Source organism: Scyliorhinus torazame, chromosome 7, assembly GCF_047496885.1.
Source record: "Scyliorhinus torazame isolate Kashiwa2021f chromosome 7, sScyTor2.1, whole genome shotgun sequence".
Classification (NCBI taxonomy): Eukaryota; Metazoa; Chordata; class Chondrichthyes; order Carcharhiniformes; family Scyliorhinidae; genus Scyliorhinus; species Scyliorhinus torazame.
The window spans coordinates 194,298,278-194,320,792 of NC_092713.1; the positions used below are offsets into that span (position 1 = coordinate 194,298,278).

General features: G+C 45.6%; 1 protein-coding gene across 1 annotated transcript; it reads right to left on the reverse strand.

Annotated features, from left to right (window-relative positions):
* Positions 1-444: 444 nt before the first annotated feature.
* il12ba (interleukin 12Ba) lies at positions 445-21,582 on the reverse strand. The gene is made up of 7 exons (XM_072512923.1): positions 21,507-21,582; positions 20,549-20,806; positions 19,794-19,902; positions 17,547-17,740; positions 16,702-16,892; positions 13,862-14,064; positions 445-517 (listed from the first exon to the last, which is right to left on the reverse strand). Exons 1-7 carry the CDS (start codon positions 21,580-21,582, stop codon positions 445-447), a joined length of 1,104 nt encoding a protein of 367 aa, XP_072369024.1.
* Between the last annotated feature and the right edge of the window lie 933 nt (positions 21,583-22,515).

Here is a 22,515-nt window from a genome sequence, read left to right on the forward strand (position 1 = left end):
CTGAGATTCAGGAATCTGAAACAATCTTTGATCAGATTGTTGATAAAGAACAAGAGCAGGTGGAGAATGAAGCGGATACCTTTACTGTAGGGATGTTTGTTGAATTTCAACAGAAGGATTCAGAGATAAAGCAGTTGTATCAGAAAGCATATACAGAAATTGAATCTGTGTGTATACCAGAGTGTTATTACATTAGAAATTATGTGTTAAGATGAAGTGGAGGCCTTTACATGTTTAGGCAGATGAGAAGTGGGCAGAAATTCACCAAATGGTATTACCAGTGGGTTATAGAAAGGAGGTTTTGCGGGTAGCTCATAAGGTTCCAGTTGGGGGTCATTTAGGAATAAGGAAAACTCAAGCAAAAATACAAAAACATTTTAATTGACCCGGATTGCATAAGGATGTAGTTGAATTTTGCTGCACAGGTCAGGTCATAGGAAAACCTCAGGTGGTAATCAAAACATCACGCTTAATATCCGTTCCAGCATTTGAGGAACCATTTACTAGGAACCCTTTCCTAAAATGAAAAGCGGGAATCCATAGTTGTTGACCATAATGGACGCGTCAATAGATTTTGGAGATATTCCATAATGAAATATTACAGCTAAGAGGAGTTAACTGAATTTTTTTTACCAGTTACGGAATACCAAAAGAAATCCAATTTTATGTTGAAGTCATTCAGGGAAGTTATGGATAGTTTAGGAGTAAAACAATTTAAATCCACTGTGTATCATCCAGAATCGCAGGGAGTTTAGAAAGGTGTTATCAAACTCTGAAGACCATGCTGAGGGCCTATAGACAGGATTATCCTGAGGAATAGGATAAAGGATTCCCATTTGTATTATTTGCAATTAGGGATGCCCCTATTGAATCAACTAAATTCAGTCCATCCAAATTGCTTTTTGGTCATGAGGTAACAGGACCACTTAAATTGATCAAGGGGAAATTGGCGAGTCAGCGTTCTGAATCTACAGGTGCGATTCAGCGCCTCGTCGCGCCCAACCTGATGTCGGGACGAGGCCGTTGAATCTCGTGAGAGGCCTCTCGTGAGATTTGTCAAGTTCAAAGCATTTTGCGAGATTCAACGGAGTTCTGGATCTCACCCTCATTGGATATGACCCGATGTCCATGCAAACATGGACAAGTTGTAATGGCACCTGGGGGGGGGGGGGGGGGGGGAGGGGGATATCTCCCCAACCATTAGAGACCCCTGGGTGGTTGGGAACAGGGCAGGGTGGCACTCTGGTGACCAGACTGTGCCGCTTAGGCACCCTGGCAGGGGCACTGCCAGGGTGCCAAGCTGGTAGTGCCAGGGTGCCTGGGTGCCAGGTTGGCACTGCCAAAAATCAGGCCCGGGGGTGCCTTACCAGGAGGGGAGGGCGAGGGGTTGTTCTCAGGGACCTCCCCAAGATTGAGAGGGGAGGGTCAAAAACAGGGGTTGGGGGAAAGATCAGGGCAGCCTTCCAAAATGGCGCCATGATCTGCATGGAGCCTTTCCTGCTAGCGAGCCTTAGCTCGCCAGCAGGAACATAGAACATAGAACATAGAAAACACAGCACAGAACAGGCCCTTCGGCCCACGATGTTGTGCCGAACCTTTGTCCTAGATTAATCATAGATTATCATTGAATTTACAGTGCAGAAGGAGGCCACCCGGCCCCCCGAGTCTGCACCGGCCCCCGGAAAGAGCACCCCACCCAAACCCAACACCCTCACCCAACACCAAGGGCAATTTGGACATTAAGGGCAATTTATCATTGGCCAATTCACCTAACCTGCACATCTTTGGATTGTGGGAGGAAACCGGAGCACCCGGAGGAAACCCACGCAGACACGGGGAGGACGTGCAGACTCCGCACAGTCAGTGACCCAAGCCGGAATCGAACCTGGGACCCTGGAGCTGTGAAGCAATTGTGCTATCCACAATGCTACCGTGCTGCCCTTGAGAACAAATAAATCTACACTATATCATTTAACCGTAATCCATGTACCTATCCAATAGCTGCTTGAAGGTCCCTAATGTTTCCGACTCAACTACTTCCACAGGCAGTGCATTCCATGCCCCCACTACTCTCTGGGTAAAGAACCTACCTCTGATATCCCTCCTATATCTTCCACCTTTCACCTTAAATTTATGTCCCCTTGTAATGGTTTGTTCCACCCGGGGAAAAAGTCTCTGACTGTCTACTCTATCTATTCCCCTGATCATCTTATAAACCTCTATCAAGTCGCCCCTCATCCTTCTCCGTTCTAATGAGAAAAGGCCTAGCACCCTCAACCTTTCCTCGTAAGACCTACTCTCCATTCCAGGCAACATCCTGGTAAATCTTCTTTGCACCTTTTCCAAAGCTTCCACATCCTTCCTAAAATGAGGCGACCAGAACTGTACACAGTACTCCAAATGTGGCCTTACCAAAGTTTTGTACAGCTGCATCATCACCTCACGGCTCTTAAATTCAATCCCTCTGTTAATGAACGCGAGCACACCATAGGCCTTCTTCACAGCTCTATCCACTTGAGTGGCAACTTTCAAAGATGTATGAACATAGACCCCAAGATCTCTCTGCTCCTCCACATTGCCAAGAACTCTACCGTTAACCCTGTATTCCGCATTCATATTTGTCCTTCCAAAATGGACAACCTCACACTTTTCAGGGTTAAACTCCATCTGCCACTTCTCAGCCCAGCTCTGCATCCTATCTATGTCTCTTTGCAGCCGACAACAGCCCTCCTTACTATCCACAACTCCACCAATCTTCGTATCATCTGCAAATTTACTGACCCACCCTTCAACTCCCTCATCCAAGTCATTAATGAAAATCACAAACAGCAGAGGACCCAGAACTGATCCCTGCGGTACGCCACTGGTAACTGGGATCCAGGCTGAATATTTGCCATCCACCACCACTCTCTGACTTCTATCGGTTAGCCAGTTTGTTATCTAACTGGCCAAATTTCCCACTATCCCATGCCTCCTTACTTTCTGCATAAGCCTACCATGGGGAACTTTATCAAATGCCTTACTAAAATCCATGTACACTACATCCACTGCTTTACCTTCATCCACATGCTTGGTCACCTCCTCAAAGAATTCAATAAGATTTGTAAGGCAAGACCTACCCCTCACAAATCCGTGCTGACTATCCCTAATCAAGCAGTGTCTTTCCAGATGCTCAGAAATCCTATCCTTCAGTACCCTTTCCATTACTTTGCCTACCACCGAAGTAAGACTAACTGGCCTGTAATTCCCAGGGTTATCCCTAGTCCCTTTTTTGAACAGGGGCACGACATTCGCCACTCTCCAATCCCCTGGTACCACCCCTGTTGACAGTGAGGACGAAAAGATCATTGCCAACGGCTCTGCAATTTCATCTCTTGCTTCCCATAGAATCCTTGGATATATCCCGTCAGGCCCGGGGGACTTGTCTATCCTCAAGTTTTTCAAAATGCCCAACACATCTTCCTTCCTAACAAGTATTTCCTCGAGCTTACCAATCTGTTTCACACTGTCCTCTCCAACAATATCGCCCCTCTCATTTGTAAATACAGAAGAAAAGTACTCGTTCAAGACCTCTCCTATCTCTTCAGACTCAATACACAATCTCCCGCTACTGTCCTTGATCGGACCTACCCTCGCTCTAGTCATTCTCATATTTCTCACATATGTGTAAAAGGCCTTGGGGTTTTCCTTGATCCTACCCGCCAAAGATTGTTCTTGCCCTCTCTTAGCTCTCCTAATCCCTTTCTTCAGTTCCCTCCTGGCTATCTTGTATCCCTCCAATGCCCTGTCTGAACCTTGTTTCCTCAGCCTTACATAAGTCACCTTTTTCCTCTTAACAAGACATTCAACCTCTCTTGTCAACCATGGTTCCCTCACTCGACCATCTCTTCCCTGCCTGACAGGGACATACATATCAAGGACACGTAGCACCTGTTCCTTGAACAAGTTCCACATTTCATTTGTGTCCTTCCCTGCCAGCCTATGTTCCCAACTTATGCACTTCAATTCTTGTCTGACAACATCGTATTTACCCTTCCCCCAATTGTAAACCTTGCCCTGTTGCACGTACCTATCCCTCTCCATTACTAAAGTGAAAGTCACAGAATTGTGGTCACTATCTCCAAAATGCTCCCCCACTAACAAATCTATCACTTGCCCTGGCTCATTACCCAGTACTAAATCCAATATTGCCCCTCCTCTGGTCGGACAATCTACATACTGCGTTAGAAAAGCTTCCTGGACACACTGCACAAACACCACCCCATCCAAACTATTTGATCTAAAGAGTTTCCACTCAATATTTGGGAAGTTAAAGTCGCCCATGACTACTACCCTATGACTTCTGCACCTTTCCAAAATCTGTTTCCCAATCTGTTCCTCCACATCTCTGCTACTATTGGGGGGCCTATAGAAAACTCCTAACAAGGTGACTGCTCCTTTCCTATTTCTGACTTCAACCCATACTACCTCAGTAGGCTGATACTCCTCGAACTGCCTTTCTGCAGCTGTTATACTATCTCTAATTAATAATGCCACCCCCCCACCTCTTTTACCACCCTCCCTAATCTTATTGAAACATCTATAACCAGGGACCTCCAACAACCATTTCTGCCCCTCTTCTATCCAAGTTTCCGTGATGGCCACCACATCGTAGTCCCAAGTACCGATCCATGCCTTAAGTTCACCCACCTTATTCCTGATGCTTCTTGCGTTGAAGTATACACACTTCAACCCCTCTCCGTGCCTGCAAGTACTCTCCTTTGTCAGTGTTCCCTTCCCCACTGCCTCATTACACGCTTTCGCGTCCTGAATATCGGCTACCTTAGTTGCTGGACTACAAATCCGGTTCCCATTCCCCTGCCAAATTAGTTTAAACCCTCCCGAAGAGTACTAGAAAACCTCCCTCCCAGGATATTGGTGCCCCTCTGGTTCAGATGCAACCTGTCCTGCTTGTACAGGTCCCACCTTCCCCAGAATGCGCTCCAATTATCCAAATACCTGAAGCCCTCCCTCCTACACCATTCCTGCAGCCACGTGTTCAACTGCACTCTCTCCCTATTCCTAGCCTCGCTATCACGTGGCACCGGCAACAAACCAGAGATGACAACTCTGTCTGTCCTGGCTTTTAACTTCCAGCCTAACTCCCTAAACTTGTTTATTACCTCCACACCCCTTTTCCTACCTATGTCATTATTCTCGGAAATTATTCTCGTTGCGGCCTCAGCGGAAAGGGACCCCTCGAGGTCAAAAGAAATGGAAAAGTGACATTGAATAGCCGGGTATTTCTCAGCCCTGCAGCGGACATAGAATTCTTTCAGTTGAATTGTGCCCTAAGTTGTTTGACTGTGTGTCAATCTTTAGGGGGAGATAAACTGGGGCTGGTGAGTTGGCCAGGAAACATTTAAAATTGTCACACCATGTGTTGAAATAAGAGGCGGATAAGAAATCAAAAATCCGTAGTTTTGTTAGTGGGGAGAAAGTATTAGTATGTTAACTGTTAATTGAAAAGCTGTTTTTGTCTTCTTGGATGTTAATGGGGTAATCCTGTGTTGATAATGAAGTTTGTTTTAACACAAAAAATCCCTATATGTCAGTGGAATCACTCCTGGGGCGAAATATCCTTTCCTCACAATTTACAAATTGAAAAATTGTTGTGGTTTCTCATCTGGCTTCCTCATATAAATGTGGGGTCCAGTCCAGTACCATAACATAACTCAGATCCATAAAATCAGATTATCAAGTCATCTGCCTTATTGCTGTCCATAAATTGACTGTTGTGTTTATTAACATTACAACAGTGAGCACTGTTGATAAATTGCCCCTTAGCGTCGAACAGATTAGGTGGGTTTGTGGGTTACGGGGATAGGGTGGAGACATGGGGTGCTCTTTCGAAGGGCCGGTGCAGACTCGATGGGCCGAATGGCCTCCTTCTGCATTGTAAATTCTATGATATTCTATGACCACACTTGATTCTTCAATACTTAAATCAGGTCATCAAGGTGCTACAGAATTAAAAGGTATTCTTTCCTAAATGTTAACGCATCAATAAAATGTCAGAAATGGAATTTCACAAGCACAACCTGTAAATCTATGCGCCACTATTGCACCTTGTGATTTTTGAAGCTCAGATCTCTATTGATACACTTGTTCCATCAAGCCAGTGCTTAAACTGGAGAGAGCAGGGGAGGTTGAGCTTCTAAAATAGCTCAGTCTCCTCAGAATGTAATAATCAGATCTGAAGCCTAACTGGGCCTATCCAGAGGGAATAAGGTGCCTCTCAGAAATCTGGTTAATGAATGAGAGCAACTTCAGAAACTTGAGGCATTTTACTTTGTTAAAGGTGCTATGTAAGTGCAGATTTTGTTGTTTAAAGGTACATCCTTTAAACCTTTCTGTTAAAAAGAAACATGAAGCAAACTAACATTTGCAAAAAATTTTATTGGCAAATAAAACAAAATATTAACTTAAATAGAATAAATTAGAATTAAATTCCTCTAATAGATAGACATTATTGTTATAAAAAGTGCAACAGATCCTACGAATTGACACAATCCAATGATTTTTCAGAAATAAATAAATATCAAATGGTACATTTGCAATGATCTCATGATCAGTGTACTGAGCACTTCAGTCATTTGGTTGCTTTTCCTTAATTTGGCAAAGCCTCACTTGTTACCATGGCAACACATTGATAGACCAAAACTTTCAAGAACACTTCATAAACTGGAATTCCATACAAATACCCCTTCCGACAAAAGAAAACCCCATGAAGTGCCACCATTTTAGATGTGCAGGATTCTCCGTTGAAATGGAAGTGCAAACCTTGGTAATTGCCCATGTTACCCAGGTAACTATGATAAGCTTGTCTGCTTGATTAGAGTTTGGCCAAAGTTAAGCAAGGGCTAAAGTAGCAAAGCTGCAGCTCCACTGCCATCAGCTGTGTGAATTTACCCTTTCCTCATGGGCATACACTCTCAGGTGAACCCTTTGATGCGACACAGAATCCCACTCAATTCCTATGCCTGGCATGCTTTGCCTGTTCACCCCAACTGCACATTATGAGGGTCAGTGAAAATGGACGTTTTTGAGAGGATTGAAGCTCTGGTCGAACATATGCTTAAACAAAGCTCAAGGAACAGGGTAAATGCATGTTAGGTCAACCACCTTTAAAATATCATGGCAACTGTGCAAGTATGTCAAGTATGCTATTTAATAAATAGAACATTAACATTACACAGCAGCAATGTGTGCATTCATTTTCATAATGTATTTTTGGGGAAATGGGCTGACATTTATAACCCCCCCTTCCGCAAGAAGGTGGAGGTGGCCTTTTACTTGAACTGTTTGTTGTGGTTTGTTTGAATGGAATGGCTTGTTAGGCCACCTATGAGGGTAGTTACGAATCAACCACATTGGTCTAAGACTGGAGTCATATAGAGGCCAGTTGGGCAAGGGTGGCAGGTTTCCCCTCTGAATCTGCTTGTTTCTATAATATAGCCACTTTTACTGATGCCAGCACCTTATTTCCAGATTTTGTTTTAGACCAAAATCAAACTCTAAAAGATCCACAGTGGGATTTGAACTCAGTTATTAATTATTAATCACTCCTCTAATCACTAGACTACCATCCTGTTGTGCAATATTAGCATTACAGGACATTCAAAAATTGCACGTTGTTCAATGATTAAATCAATGCTGAAAAATAATCTTAATAAAATAGCTCATAGATAATTAAATAGTTACTCAGTGTTCCTGATTGGAATCTACTAGATAAAGGGTTAGTGAATGTCCTTTATTTGATACCTCTTGGTGAAGAGCCACAATATTTCTTACAACTTGGGTTAAAACGGGTTTGAAATCTGCCTCACTCTTTGGGTGGGTTTTTAACTCCTTCAATCCCATTCGCTCACAGAGTTAAAATTGGGCCCAATGATTTAAGTTTTTCCACACTTCTGCCATGCCAATCAATACTTTTCCTCAATCATCAATGACTAACCTGGAAAGGAATTGCCATGGACGGGTGTGGTAGCATGCTCCTTTAAGGGGTCGAGTTCCCGAAGGGCCATGTGACCCGATCGGCCAATTGGGCTGGAGCGCGCAAATCTTGGGGGCTGAGTGCGGATTTCCCAGTTAGTTGGGAGTTTGGAGTCTTAGAAACATGGTTGCCTTTTATCTCACTCTCTGTATATAGTTACTAACTTTAATAAACCGTTATTCGTTAATCAACTTTGTGGTCGTCCATATGTCAGGGTATAACAGTGGGCATCACTGCCGAGCCTGATCCAGCCTTCCCCTGACACCCATATGCACACTCTCCAGTGTGCATAGTGATCAGGAGTGGAAATCCAGGCCAATTTCCTTCCCTCCCTTTTTCCCACCCACCAGCCAAATATGCTCGTACTAACTGGAGCAACTCTGCTCCACACACAACAATGTAGCAGGACAAAAATATCTTAAATTATTAAATATACGTCTCATTACAAAACAAATTTACTCTGAATAAATTAGGAAGTAAATAATAAAATAATTAAATAAAGAATAGACTCTGATATAATTCATTTTGGCAAGGTAGATGTTGACAGGCCTCTAGCTTATTTGAAGACTGTGCTTGAGGGTAGTGTTGAGTCTCACTGTAGCACATCAGACAGGAATGCACCCAGACATCAACGGCCTCAATATCTTCCTTAATGTTTTGTTCTGTGAATAGATCAATAGGCGAGGTTGTTAGAAAATATATGAACGTCTCACATGTTGGTAAGAAAGTCTGTGCTCATCAAGGTGAGGGAATGATAGTGCGGAGGAACTGAACAAGATTTGTAGACTACATATTATCATCAGCGAGCACTTAGATTTCATAAAATTTACAGTGCAGAAGGAGGCCTTTCGGGCAAATCACGTCTGCACCAGCACTTGGAAATGGCACCCTACCTAAACCCACACCTCCGCCCTATCCCCATAACCCAGTAATCCCATCTAATCGTTTTGGGATACTAAGAGGCAATTTAGCATGGTCAATCCACCTACGCTGCACATCTTTGGACTGTGGGAGGAAACCGGAGCGCCCGGAGGAAACCCACGCAGACACGGGGAGAACATACAGACAGTGACCCAAGCCGGGAATCGAACCTGGGACCCTGGAGCTGTGAAGCAACAGTGCTAACCACTGTGCTATCATGCCGCCTACTTCAACAACAGGTATCGAATTGTAAGGCACACAGTCGACTTCCGCTTCTGACCATGGAGTGATTGGTCACATAAAGGGCTGTTCCTGTTCAAAGTACAGAAAAGAGCTCTTTTTACCCAGATCCGGGTGGAATTTTAATGAAAAGGTGAATGTTAGAGGAATAGTTTACCCCTGGAATGGTATGTCTTCTGATCACTGGACCCAGCAGAAAACAGTGAGAGGTTTGGCTGGAAAGTTGAAACAGTCCTGTGCTTCACAAACAGTCTCTTCCAGCATGCAGATGGGGGAGGGGCAAGCTGTAAGGCCCCAGATACAGGAACTGATGACTTTTATCAAGGAGGAATTCCATAAACAGAGGAAGGAAATGCATGAGGATCGTGCAAAGGCCATTGCAGAAGCTGTGGCACCCCTGAAGAGTACTTTGCAGCGGATGGAGAGGTGTTTGGAGGTGCAGGGGTCACAGATTCTGGAGATTGAAGGAGTGATCTCGGACCACAGTGATCGTGTGCTGGCTCTGGAGATGGAGATGGGGCTCCTAGGAGACCTTTGTAAAACAGTGAGGGCAAAGGTAGAGGAGCAGGAGAATGCCTCAAGAAGGCAGAACCTGCGAATAGTGGGCCTGCCTGAAGGAGTGGAAGGTGTGAGTGCCACGAGGTACGTCTCGAGGATGCTGGTGGGGCTGGTGGCAGAAGGGGTGCTAGATAAGGCCCCTGAAGTGGACCGAGCGCATAGGTCCCTGAGGCAGAAGCCTAGAGCTGGGGAGCCGCCACGGGCGGTGATCTTGAGACTCCATAAATTTGTGGAGAATGAGAAAATTCTACGGTGGGCCAGGGAGAAGCGTAGCTGCGACTGGGAGGGAAGTAACGTCCGGATTTATCAGGACATCGGAGCGGAGTTGGCAAAATGGCAGGCAGTTTTCAACAAGGCCAAGGCGGTGCTGTACCAGCGGCAGATCAGGTTTTGGGTGCTCTACCCGGCAAAATTATGGGTGACGTTCGGAGGCCGGGAGTATTAATTCGAGACCTCAGAAGCGGCCGAAGACTTCATTAAGGAGCATAAACTGGGGGAGAACTGAGCGGACAATGCTTGGGAACCGGGGTGCTGGCACTATGTAATGGTTGGGAGCATGTTTGAAGTGGGTGTAGGGATTGGGGGATGTTCGCCTTTTTTTGTGGGGGGGGGGGTTCTGTTCAATGTTGAGATTGTAAGGAGTTGTCGGGGTGAAAAGTTATTGTGGGGATGGATGTTCCCATCCCCCCTCCTGTTTTATGGGACTGTTTGTGTTTAACATCTGTTTGTTTGCTTTTGGAGAAGGCTACCTGGAGTTCAGGAGAAGTCCTTGTTTGGGTGGGGGTGGGTAAGGCCAGCAGGAGGCCTTCGTTGAGCTGAGGAGTGGGGGGGGGGTCGTTAGGATGCGCCTTTGGGCAGGGGCAGCCGCGCTACCAGGTTATGCTGGTGAACGGAAGTGAGGTGGTGGGGAGAAGGCCAAGAGGGGTGTCCGGGAGGAGGGGGAAAGGAGAAGTGGAGGGGGAAGAAGGGGAAGGGGAAAAGTGGGGGGGGGGGGGATTCTGCGACGCGGCAGGAGGTGAGAGATGACATGGTCAAGGGCGAAGAAAGGGCCATCCGGACTGGGGCTGAGGATGTGGTGTCAGAGCCAGGGAAGATAAATGAGGTATTTAGAGAGTATTACCAGGGACTTTATGAGGCAGACCCAGGAGGAGAGGAGGGTGACATGGGGCGGTTTCTGGACGAGCTGGAATTTCCCCAGGTGGAGGAAGCAAAGAGGCAGTCGTTGAAGGAGCCCCTGAGGCTGAGGGAGGTGCTGGATAGTATCTGGGGTATGAAGTCGGGAAAGGCCCCTGGGCCGGATGGGTACCCGGCAGAATTTTATAAGGAATTTGCGGCGGACCTGGCACCACATCTGTTGGGGGCGTTTAATGAAGCACTCGAGAAGGGGGAGTTGCCGGAGACTATGAAGCAGGCAGTAATCACACTAATCCCAAAATAAGGGAAGGATCCGGTGGAATGTGGGTCGTATAGACCCATATCATGATTGAACACGGATGTGAAAGTATTGGCTAACTTGTTGGCGGGGAGGATGGAGGATTGTGTCCCGGGGGTGGTTGCAGAAGATCAAACAGGCTTCGTGAAGGGCAGGCAGCTCGTGAGTAATATAAGAAGGCTGTTGAATGTGTCATGAATCCGTCGAGAGCTCTGGTACCAGAGGTGGTGGTGTCCATGGACGGGGAGAAAGCATTTGATTGACTGGAGTGGCAGTACTTGTTCGAAGTTTTGGGAAGGTTTGGGTTTGGGCTGAGATTTGTGGCATGGGTGCGGTTGCTGTATTGGCGCCAAGAGCGAGGGTGAGGACGAATGATATGAGCTCACAAAGCTTTGACTTACACAGGGGTACAAGGCAGAGGTGCCCACTGTCGTCGCTGCTGTTTGCGCTGGCCATAGAGCCACTGGCAATGGCTCTCAGGGGGCCGGCAGAGTGGCAGGGGATAATGAGGGGACAGAGGGTGCATCGGGTGTCGCTCTATGCCGATGACCTCTTGCTGTATGTTTCGGATACGTTGGAGAGTATGGGAAGGATTATGGGCCTGTTGGGAGGTTTGGTGGGTTCTCGGGATGCAAGCTGAATGTTGGGAAAAGCGAGGTATTCCCGGTGAATGAGCTGGCACAGCGGGCTAATTTAGGGGGGATGCCATTTATGGAAGCGACAGATAGTTTAGGTACTTGGGGATTCAGGTAGCGAGTGAATGGATGGGGCTCCATAAGTGGAATTAACAAAGCTGGTGGAGGAGGCCAGGGAGGATCTTAAGAGGTAGGATACACTGCACTTAACGTTGGAGGGGAGGGTCCAAGTGGGGAAAATGAATATTCTGCCGAGGTTCTTGTTTATCTTTCAGGCTCTCCCGATCTTTATACCAAAGGTCTTTTTTCGGAAAGTGGACACAATCATCTCTGACTTTGTATGGGCGGGGAAGGTGCCAAGTGTGGGGAGGACCCTGCTACAGAGGCAGCAGCGGGGATTGGCGTTGCCATAGTTGCTTCATTATTATTGGGCGGCGAATGTGGACAAGGTGCGGCAGTGGTGGGAAAGAGAAGGGGTAGAGTGGGTTAGGATGGAGGAGGAATCTCGTAAGGGGTCTAGTTTGAAGGCTATGGTGATGGCAGCATTGCCAATGGCTCCAAGAAGGTATTCAGGGAGCCCAGTGGTGCAGTCCACGGTGAAGATATGAATCAGCTGAGGAGGCATTTTAGGGTGGAAGGGATGTCGGTGCTAATGCCGCTGTGCGAGAATCATGGGTTTGAGCCAGAGGGGAGGGGTGGGGGTAGTGTATACAGGAGGTGGAGGGAAGTGGGGCTGGTCAAGGTGAGGGATTTGTATTTGGAGGAAGGGTTCACCAGTCTGGAGGAGCTAAGGGAGAGGGTAGAGCTGCCGAGGGGTAGTGAGTTCAGGTATCTACAGGTTAGGGACTTTGCACAAAAGGTCTGGAAGGGGTTCCCTAGATTGTCGGGATACACCCTGCTTGAGCGCCTGCTGCTTCCGGATGTGGAAGGGGAGGGAAGAATTGGGGATATATATAAGTGGCTGGGGGAGCAGGGAGGCGAGTGGGTGGTGAAGATCAAGTAGAAATGGGAAGCGGAGTTGGGAATGGAGATCAATTGGGGAGTATGGAGTTAGGATCAATTCTTATTTTTAAAGAGTGGCCTCTCGTTCCAGATTCTCCCACAAGAGGAAACATCCTCTCTCACATCAGCCTTGTCATGTCCCCTCAGAATCTTATATGTTCCAATCAAGTCGCCTCTCACTCTTCTAAACTCCAGTGGATACAAATCTAGTCTGTCTAACCTTTACACATAAGACAACTCGCCCATTGCAGGCATTAGTCTGGTAAACCTTCTATGAACTGCTTCCTACACATTTACATCCTTCCTTAAATAAGATGTCCCATACTGTGCACAGTACTCCAGATGTGGTGTCACCATTGCCCAGTATAATTGAAGCATAACCTCCCTACTTTTGTATAAGCATAAGGAATAGGTGATTCAACCTCGAGATACTGCTCCAGTATTCAGTTAGCCTGTTGCTGATCTGTATTTGAAGGCCATCTGCCTACTTTGCTTTTGTAACTCTTAGGGCTGCATTCTTTGGTTCCGCAGCTGCTTCATTCCCGGCGGTGCACTGCGTGCAGGCGGTGGGATTCGATTAACCCGCTGCTTGTCAATGGGATTTCCCATTGAAGCCGGGAAATCCATGGGGCGGGGTCGCGCTTCTGGCAGGAAAAGTGAATCGCTCTGGCTGGAGAATTCCGGCTTTAATATCCTTGCCTACACAAAAAATAGCAATCCTAAGTGTAAATTTTCCATTGATTCTGAGCCTCAATAGCTTTTTGCTCAAGTTCTCTGACCATTGTGTGAAAAGGTGCTTTCTCACATCACCTCTGAATGGCCTAACTATAATTTGTAGGTTTCCCTCTTCTGGGCTCCCCAGTAGGCAAAATGGGTTCTCTCAATCCGCTTGATCATTAAATGGTGCCACGCATCAGAAAGCTGCTGCACCATGGGAAGTGGGATCTCCAGTTGGATGGACATCCCTTGGCAAGAGTTTAACAACTCGTTGGGCTTGTAAAGTTAATCTTTAAAGATGCCCCCCTGCCCTTCACTTACGTTTGGTAATTTTTGCAACTGGGCTCGCTCCAAGTGGAGGTGAAGAACAGCTCCTTCACACGTACACATATCCTTCGTATGTTCTGAAGCTGCTTTTTGGTGACTGAAAACACCAGATTGGAATTTTCGGTGTAGTAGTTGATGCTCTGATGGGATTTCCGCCGATGGTGGATCTTACGGGTGGCTCTGCCCGGAATCAGTGACTGCAACAAACATTTTTAAAAAAATCAATGTCAGTTATTTGCCATGAAAAAAAAAGCATTATTTCGCATCAAGTCGCTATGGACATGATGAAGGCCTGATCTGAGAGTCGAGCGTAAGCATTAACCTAAGAGGTTCACTTGTTTCAAAGAGGTTTTGCTTTTCCTCTTTACAGGTTCACATCCTTCTCTCCTGTCAAATGGCAAAAGTAGATGGTTTGTTTTAACTTCCTTTGATGGCATTTATCTTTATCAAGGTGTTAGTGCGAGGAAAGGGGCATTTTCTGGGCACTGGGTAACAATGTGGCGACCCCTTGGGCCGGATACAGCTGCGAGATTGAGAGCTTCCTGGAATCCTACTGCACAGAAGGTGGCCATTTGGCCCATTATGTATTTGCCAGCTCTTTGAAAGGCAGATACAATTATTTCCACTCCCTGCTGTTTCCCCACAACCTTAAAGTTTTTTCTTCTCAAAGACCATAAAATCCAGGAGCAGAAGTAGGTCACTCAGCTCATTGAGTCTGCTCCACCATTCAATGAGATCATGATCTGATCTGATAATCCTCAACTCCACTTTTCCATCTGACTCCCAAAACCCTTGATTCCTTTACTGATTAAAAATCTGTCTCTCTCAGTTTTGAACATACTTAAAAACCCAGCCTCAACAGCTCTCTGCGATAAAGAATTCCACAGGTTCATTGTCCTCTGAGAGATAAAATTCCTCCTCATGTCTCGTTGTTATCCAATTCCCTTTCCAAAGTTACTATTGAATCTGCCTCCATTACCCTTTCGGTCAGCGTACTCCAGATCATAACAGCTTGCTGCGCATATTTCTTTAAACTCCTAACTTCAGCTTTTTCAGGGAGACAATTTAAGGTTTCCACTTTGGTGGATAAAGTCCTAAGTTCCGAAGTGGAGTCATATCGAACTCGAAACGTTTACTCTGTTTCTCTCTCTGCTTAATGCTGCCAGACTTGCTGAGTATTTCCAGCAATTTGTATGTATTCACTCATAAATGGCTTAGTTCTAATTTTAAGGTTATGTCCTCTCCCTCCTCCCCGCATTACTTGATCCCCTCATGAAAGGAAATAGTTTCCCTGTTTCTACCCTATCAGATTTTTTATAAAGCCATTTTGACATCACCTTGTAAATGTCTCGCTGTATAAATTAAACTCCTGTCATTGAGGTTCTTAACACTGGCACAGGAAAGCTCAGAACTCGAGATTACAATCCCTCCCTCAGTCCTGCTCCCCCTCTTGTTTCAGATGATGGGGAAGCCTGTTGCAGTGAAATTCAGGAATTTCTATCTGAGAGGCAGTTCTGTATTTTGCTGTTTGAGAACGTCAACTGCTGGTATGTGTGTGTGTGTGTGTGTATATTGCCACCAACTGATCCTATTATGTATTACACATTCGAGAAAAATATTCACCCAAGTCTAGCTGTTTCACAGAAAGCAAAGAAAGAATTGCAAATATATCATGTGTTTTAAAACCTCAGGATTCCGTAAAGTGCTTCCATCTGGTGAAGTACAGTTCCCATCAGGTGTAGGTACCGTTGGTACTACAGAGAACGTGGGCAGCCGATTTACACACAGCAAGATTCCACCATAAGCATATTGACCAGATCATCTGCTTTTTCATCAATGATTCAGTTATAGATTTTGACCCACGGCACTGGGGGAACTATTCTTTTATATCTCGGCTTGAACTTTTTCTCTCCGCTTAATAAAAGCACTGCAGCCGACCTCAACTTGGGGCAAACATATAGGATGTGTACCTCTGAACTTCGGAAAGAATGGAATGAGAAAGGCCACAAAGTCTACTGAACCCTCTGCCTCCACAAACTATTCACAATCTGCCTTGCGAAATATGCTTGGCAAACATTGAACCATGGAGAGCAGAGGGCAGCAATCTCAAAAGTAACCAAGCAATATTCATCTGTATCAAGTTCCACCATAGAGGCCTGAACACATAATCCAAGCCGACACTGGGAGTGCTGCACTGTTGGAGGTACCGTCTTTTGGATGGAACATTTAACCTGTGGCCCGTCTGACCTCTCATGAGGATGTAAAAGATCCCACAGCACAATTTCAAAGGTGGGCTTGTGACCAATCGTCCTCCATCAACCATCGCTTAAAAACAGATGATTTAGGGCGGCACGGTGGCACAGTGGTTAGCACTGCTGCCTCACAGCGTCGAGGTCCCAGGTTCGATCCCGGCCTTGGGTCACTGTCCATGTGGAGTTTGCACATTCTCCCCGTGTCTGTGTGGATCTCACTCTCACAACTCAAAAAGATGTGCAGCGTAGGTGGACCTGCCATGCTAAAATTGCCCCTTAATTAGAAAAAAAAAATAACTGGATACTCTAACTTTATTTAAAAAAACCAGACAATTTGGTCATTGTCTCATTGTTATTTGTGAAATCTTGCTGTGCACAAATTTCCTGCTGTGCTCCCCTACATTGAAACAGTGATTGCACTTCAAGACTACTAAATTGGTCAAGCGGCACATTGGTGTACCCTGGGGTGCTTTAGAAATACAAGTTATTTCTTTGCTTTAAGGTGACAGGACACCATGTTTTACACCTTGCAATGCCTCTGTAGAGCAACTTTCAACAAACGATCGATATTCCAAAATGTACCTCAACTGATGCGTCCTTGCTCCTGGTGCGTCTCCTCTGCCTGTTCTTTCCGGAGGTCAGTTCAACACTGACCTGGGACAGCAGTGGAAAGTAGGAGCGGGGACTATTCCAGGAATCCGGGTACTGCCAGTTGACTTGCACCTCATGCAATCTCAGAGTAGTCGTTAGTTCCTTCGGGGCAGCGGGTTTTACTGAAAGGAAGCAGGAGATGGTATGAGAATGGCATGAGGGCATTTTCCAGGCCTTGACCCAAGGACCAGGTCCACAACCTTTCTGGTGGCCTTTCCATGAATTAAAATAAATGCATTGACTCAGGGCTTCACTTCATTCCAAGTAAATTGTAGCCATCGCTTTTTTTGCACATTTCCCTATCCTATCCTTCCTCTTGCTCATTTAACTATTCCGAATGGGTGGAATCTTCCAGTTCCACTAGCAGCAGAAATCGAGGCGGGGAAATCTGGTGGGAAGCAAAAAAAACAGTTTCCCGATGTCAGAATTCTGCTGTAGGGACATGAAAGGCAGGTGGAGTTTCCTGACGAACAATATCAGAAATTCATTTGAGCGCAAGGATGAGAATTTAATATTCAAGGACTAGGCCTTCTGCTTCATGTGGGTCAGCAGTAAGTTGAGTAACAATTTGTTGCACCTTATCATCTGGGAGTTAAAAATTATTGTGTAATTTTGCTTTAGCGCAAGATTTCAAGGTAAATTCAGAGGAGGTATTACAAATCACACCTATATCCAATAGAAAGATCCAATAATGACTGTAATGTTAGCTTTACTGAGCTTAAATTAGTCCACTTTCACTTTCAAGAGGTAAATCATGTTCCCACGTGTATACTTACAAATATCTCTGATGTAAAAATGTTTGGTGTGCTTTTCGTATCGCTTGCTTGTAGCTGCCTCCACAGTGATGGTGATTTGCCTCAGCTCTTCAGCATAGGGGGAGAAGGTCTGGTCTGTGCAGGTTGCTTGGACAGTGCACTCTGAGCTTGTACATGGTGTCAATACACAGTCCTTGGTGTCTCCGTTCCACCCACTGTAACACAACAGGAAAAAGAAGTGAATACTTAAACCCGCACAGTACACAGGGTGGAAAATAGAGTGTGCGTTGGCTGCATCTCCCTCAGAGGAACGAATGGAGTGGCAAATGTGGAGGCAGTGGCATAGTGATATTGTCACTGGACCCAGAGTAATGCTTTACTGACCCAAGTTCAAATTCCACCACTGCAGGTGGTGAAATTTGAATTCAATAAAATTTGGAATTAAAAGTCTATTGATGACCATGAAACCATTGTCGATTGTGGTAAAAACCCATCTGGTTCACTAATGTTCTATGTTCTTTAGGGAATAAATCTGCTATCCTTACCTGGTCTGGCCTACATGTGACTCCAGATCCACAGCAATGTGGTTGACTCTTAAGTGCTCCCTCAAGGGCAATTAGGGATGGGCAATAAATTCAGGCCCAGCCTGCAACCCCACGTCCCATGAATGAATAAACAAAAGAAGTGTTGCACTGGTGAACAGGGGGCTCTCAATTAAGGTTGGACAGGGACATATTTTTGGGGGCAGAGAACAGGATGACCATGCATCGAGACATGATTAATTCTTTTGCAATCAATTCTCGGAATATGGGCATCACTAGCAAGGTCACATCTCTATCTGCCCCGAGAAGTTGGTGGTGGGCCTTCTAGACCAAGTGACTAGCAGTTCTGACGCAACTGAGTGGTTTGCTAGCCCACGTTCATGTGGCAACTAAGAGTTGACCATGTTAGCGTCCAACTGGAGCCACTTATAGGCCCAGACCAGGTAAGGAGAGCAGGTTTTCTTTTTCTATAGGATGCGTAAACCAGTTGCAGGGTGTGTAATTGTGAAAGTGGATGCCTGAAATCCGACACCAACCATCTTTCAGCATTAACAACCTTCAGCCTGATCAGTGTAAAACTCAGACAGAAAGCTGGAGGATCCAGTGCCACAGTTTGGGTTGAAAAGTCTGATCATCATTTGTCTTGCCCTGATGATTTTCATAATGACAAGTTGTCATGGTTCAACTTCAAGTGGTAACTGTTAAGGGGACAGTCAACGGATGAATCAGTCTTCTCCAGTTTGGATCAACCCTCCCCAGGTTCAGACATGCTGGGCCACAATGAGTGTTGTCTACGCTCATTAAAATGTATGGGAGTTTTATGGTACAATGCGATGGACGGAGGCCTTTTGCCTCGAGGAGCTGGGTTCAAAATCCAGCCCAGATAGGTAGAATGGAAATCGCCTGGCATCGCGCTTCCAGCATGCTTGTGGCCAGAAAAGCCAATAATCTGGACAGAGACCAATGCGGTCTGAATGTGAATGCCCACTGTTTGTGTCTACGCAAAGGAATCTCTCGACATTGCAAACAGATTTCCCAGACATGGGGAAGGAAATAAAATAACTTTCTGATGTTTTGTTTTTTGAGTGTTTCAAAACAAAAACTTCCCTCATTAAAATCTGCTCATATTTACCATTTCTTTAATTTCATTTTTATGGCCACATTCAAAATTAAATAGGCTCCCTGACAGCAGATTATTGATAAGCACGGTGTAGATAGATGATGGTTCAATGGGTTGAAACGTACATTTTCAGACATAGTGAAGGAATATATGGGGTGGATTCAGCATTGCGTTGACCCTGATTGTCGATGCTACTTTATATCCACGGACACCCATCTAAAATGGCCGTAGCCTACAGAGATTGGGAAGGTGCTTTGAGCCTAACCTGATATTGGCCAAGTGAGTACACAAAGTCACATGCCTTTTTGAGTCTCATCCAGGCTGCCTCCAGAAAGGAAGCTCGGACTATACCCTGCCCCCTCTGGTGCCGGTGCAGTATGTGACTGCCACATTGAGGACTCAGGTGAAAATACATGACTGGAGTTGGTGGTTTGCTCTCCTGTCAAATCAGTCTTGACGGAATCCATACGGGAACGGTTCTACTCACCCTCACCTACATGAAAATCGCTCCTGCTTGCGAGCATTAACAAAATGAAAGGACCGGCTATTTCTTCACCTGAAACCACTATTACTGAACAATGGATACATTGAAATGGGCTTACTTACTCACGATGGAAGCTTGCTGAGAAAATGGCTATTTCTCTCTCTGTCCAGAAGCAGGTGAAGGTGCCGCCAAATCTCTCCGCTTGGCATGTGATGTATTTTCGATTTGTTTCTGTTTGTAGGTTGTGAAAAAAAGATCACAACATTTTGTTAGAGATCAATTGCTACAGTTAACAAATAAATTATCACTGTATCACTAAACAGGGGCTGGGTTAGCACAGCGGGCTAAACAGCTGGCTTGTAATGCAGAACAATGCCAGCAGCGCGGGTTCAATTCCCGTACCAGCCTTCCCGAACAGGTGCCGGAATGTGGCAACTAGGGGCGTTTTGCAGTAACTTCATTGAAGCCTACTTGTGACAATAAGCGATTATTATTATTAACTGCCTGGAAGGTTGAAGGCAAAATGGAGGGATCCTGGCCTTTTATCTTTTGGCCAAGTCCTCTGCATTGGATGGAAATTCAAGATATATTACATGCAGGTTTATGTACCAGAGTGGTATCAGTGAAAATTGCAGGCCCCAGCTCCCTGTGCCCAAACTGGCAAGACCTTCATCAGGGACACCCCCTCTCAAATATTCTGGTTTTGCCAGCTCTTGCTTCCATTTGAGGCACCCCTGCACATGAAGCTCTCGCCCAGAGGCATATGGAGTGAATTGTGCAGTCTTACCCAGAGTGTGGTGTGCAACCAATAAGGTGTCTCCCACTCCACTCCACCAGTCCTTTTTGTAAAGATACTTTGCTCTTGTGGAACTCTTACCTTTGAGTATTTTATCAGTCTGTCTCTCCACATCTATTAGTATGTAGTAATGTTTTATTATCGCTCCCGTGCTGTTCATGTGACAGCTATAGTTGCCCGCGTCTGGGCGATCTGTCACTTCCAAGTTGAGTTTGTTGGAATGGGCATTCTTGCTGAGTGGCACACCATCGAGCCGCCAGTGGATGCCAGCCCACAGCTGATCAGAAGAGGCCTCACAGTTGAGTTCTACCAATTGATTGGTCTTGTTTACAATACTGTCTGTAAAAATACAAAGATAGGTTTTTTTTAAAGTTATGTAAAAGTCCTGAAGACCATTACATGTTAAACCAAAGGTTAGGCGAAAATTTACACCAACTCTGACATGGTGAGATTTCTATAGAAGAAAATTGTCTTGTTGGGTGGCACGGTGGCGCAGTGGTTAGCACTGTTGCCTCACGGCGTCAAGGACCGGGGTTCGATCCCGGTTCACTGTCCGTGTGGAGTTTGAACATTCTCCCCGTGTCTGCGTGGGTCTCACCCCCACAACCCAAAGATGTGCAGGGTAGGTGGATTGGCCATGCTAAATTGCCCCTTAATTGGAAAAAAAATTATTGAGTACTCTATTTCTGTTGTCCGTGATGTTGCCTTCCCTCCCCACCCCACCCGATAATGAGGCAGTGTATTCCGAATAATGCAGAGACCAGCGAGGCTCAGATAATGCTGCCTGGTTACAAACCACGACAACCAGCGAGGATGATTCTTTTCCCAAATTGCCAGTAACAGCACCCAGGAGACCAAGTGCCTGTTCCTACTCCGGAAAAGTTTTTGCAGGATGCGTTTGGAAAAAGGGACACAGTTTCTGCTAATATTGGCACCCATTATTTATCTAAAGATATAATTGTCGATGTGCATGCAACAGGCCCAGGGCTTGGGGCAAGAAATCACTCCTTTGCAATACAGATTCACGTTAATAACTTACATTTCTCTTCAAATGCCATCCGCACCGTAACAGTCAAGGATAGGAAGCACAAACAAAGGAACAAACGGCCAACCATCTGTCAGAGAAGGAACGAGACAAAATCATAAGCTTGTTCACACAGGGAAATGTCCTAGCTGAGTTTCCAGAGAGACAGTCAGTGACTTAAAAACTGCATTCTTCCTTGATAGAGACTTGCCCATCGAATTTGTTTCTGTTCGATATGATTAAATGCGTTCCACGCAGCAATGAAAATAAAGATGCAAAGAAAGAAAAGAAGTTGCATTTATATATTGCTTTTCATGATGTAAGGATGTCCCCAACTACTTTACAGCAGTGATGGGTAACCTAGGCTAGTGAGTGGGCCACATGAGTGGCTCTTCTTCATCTCAATGGGCCGTAGAATTGAAATCAGGCTTGCTCACTAACCATGACTCCACGAATGCAATTAAATACATTTAATACATGCTAAATATTTCATAACAAGTTCTGGAACATGCTTAATCATTTAAATATTAATAGAACTATCATCAACTTCAAATCACAAAAACAGAATAAATATTTACACTTTGGACCCAGAGAGAACACATGGCTCTCACAGTCAATGTTGTGGGCAATCAGCACGCACCTCACCTCACTTGCCCTTAATGTACATGTGTATCACTTCAGTCACACTGGTAGGAAAAAAAACAGGCGGACGGAAATCAGCGGAATGTGGGCCCAGGCTGCCGATTGCCCACCACTGCTTTAATGCCATTGAAGAACTTTTCAATGGTTGTCATTATTGTAATGTAAGAAAGGCAGCAGCTAATTACGCACAAAAAGCTCGCACAAACAGCCGTTTCATAATGACTTGGTCATCTGTTTTAGTGATTTGGTTTGGGGATAATTGGCAGCTATGACACCCAGAAGAGGAACTTCCCCTGCTTGCCCCTCGCCTTCTCAGCTCACTGTGGACCCCGACTGGCTGGCTCCCCAACTCGTGACTTTGGCCTGGCCCTGGCACCTCGCT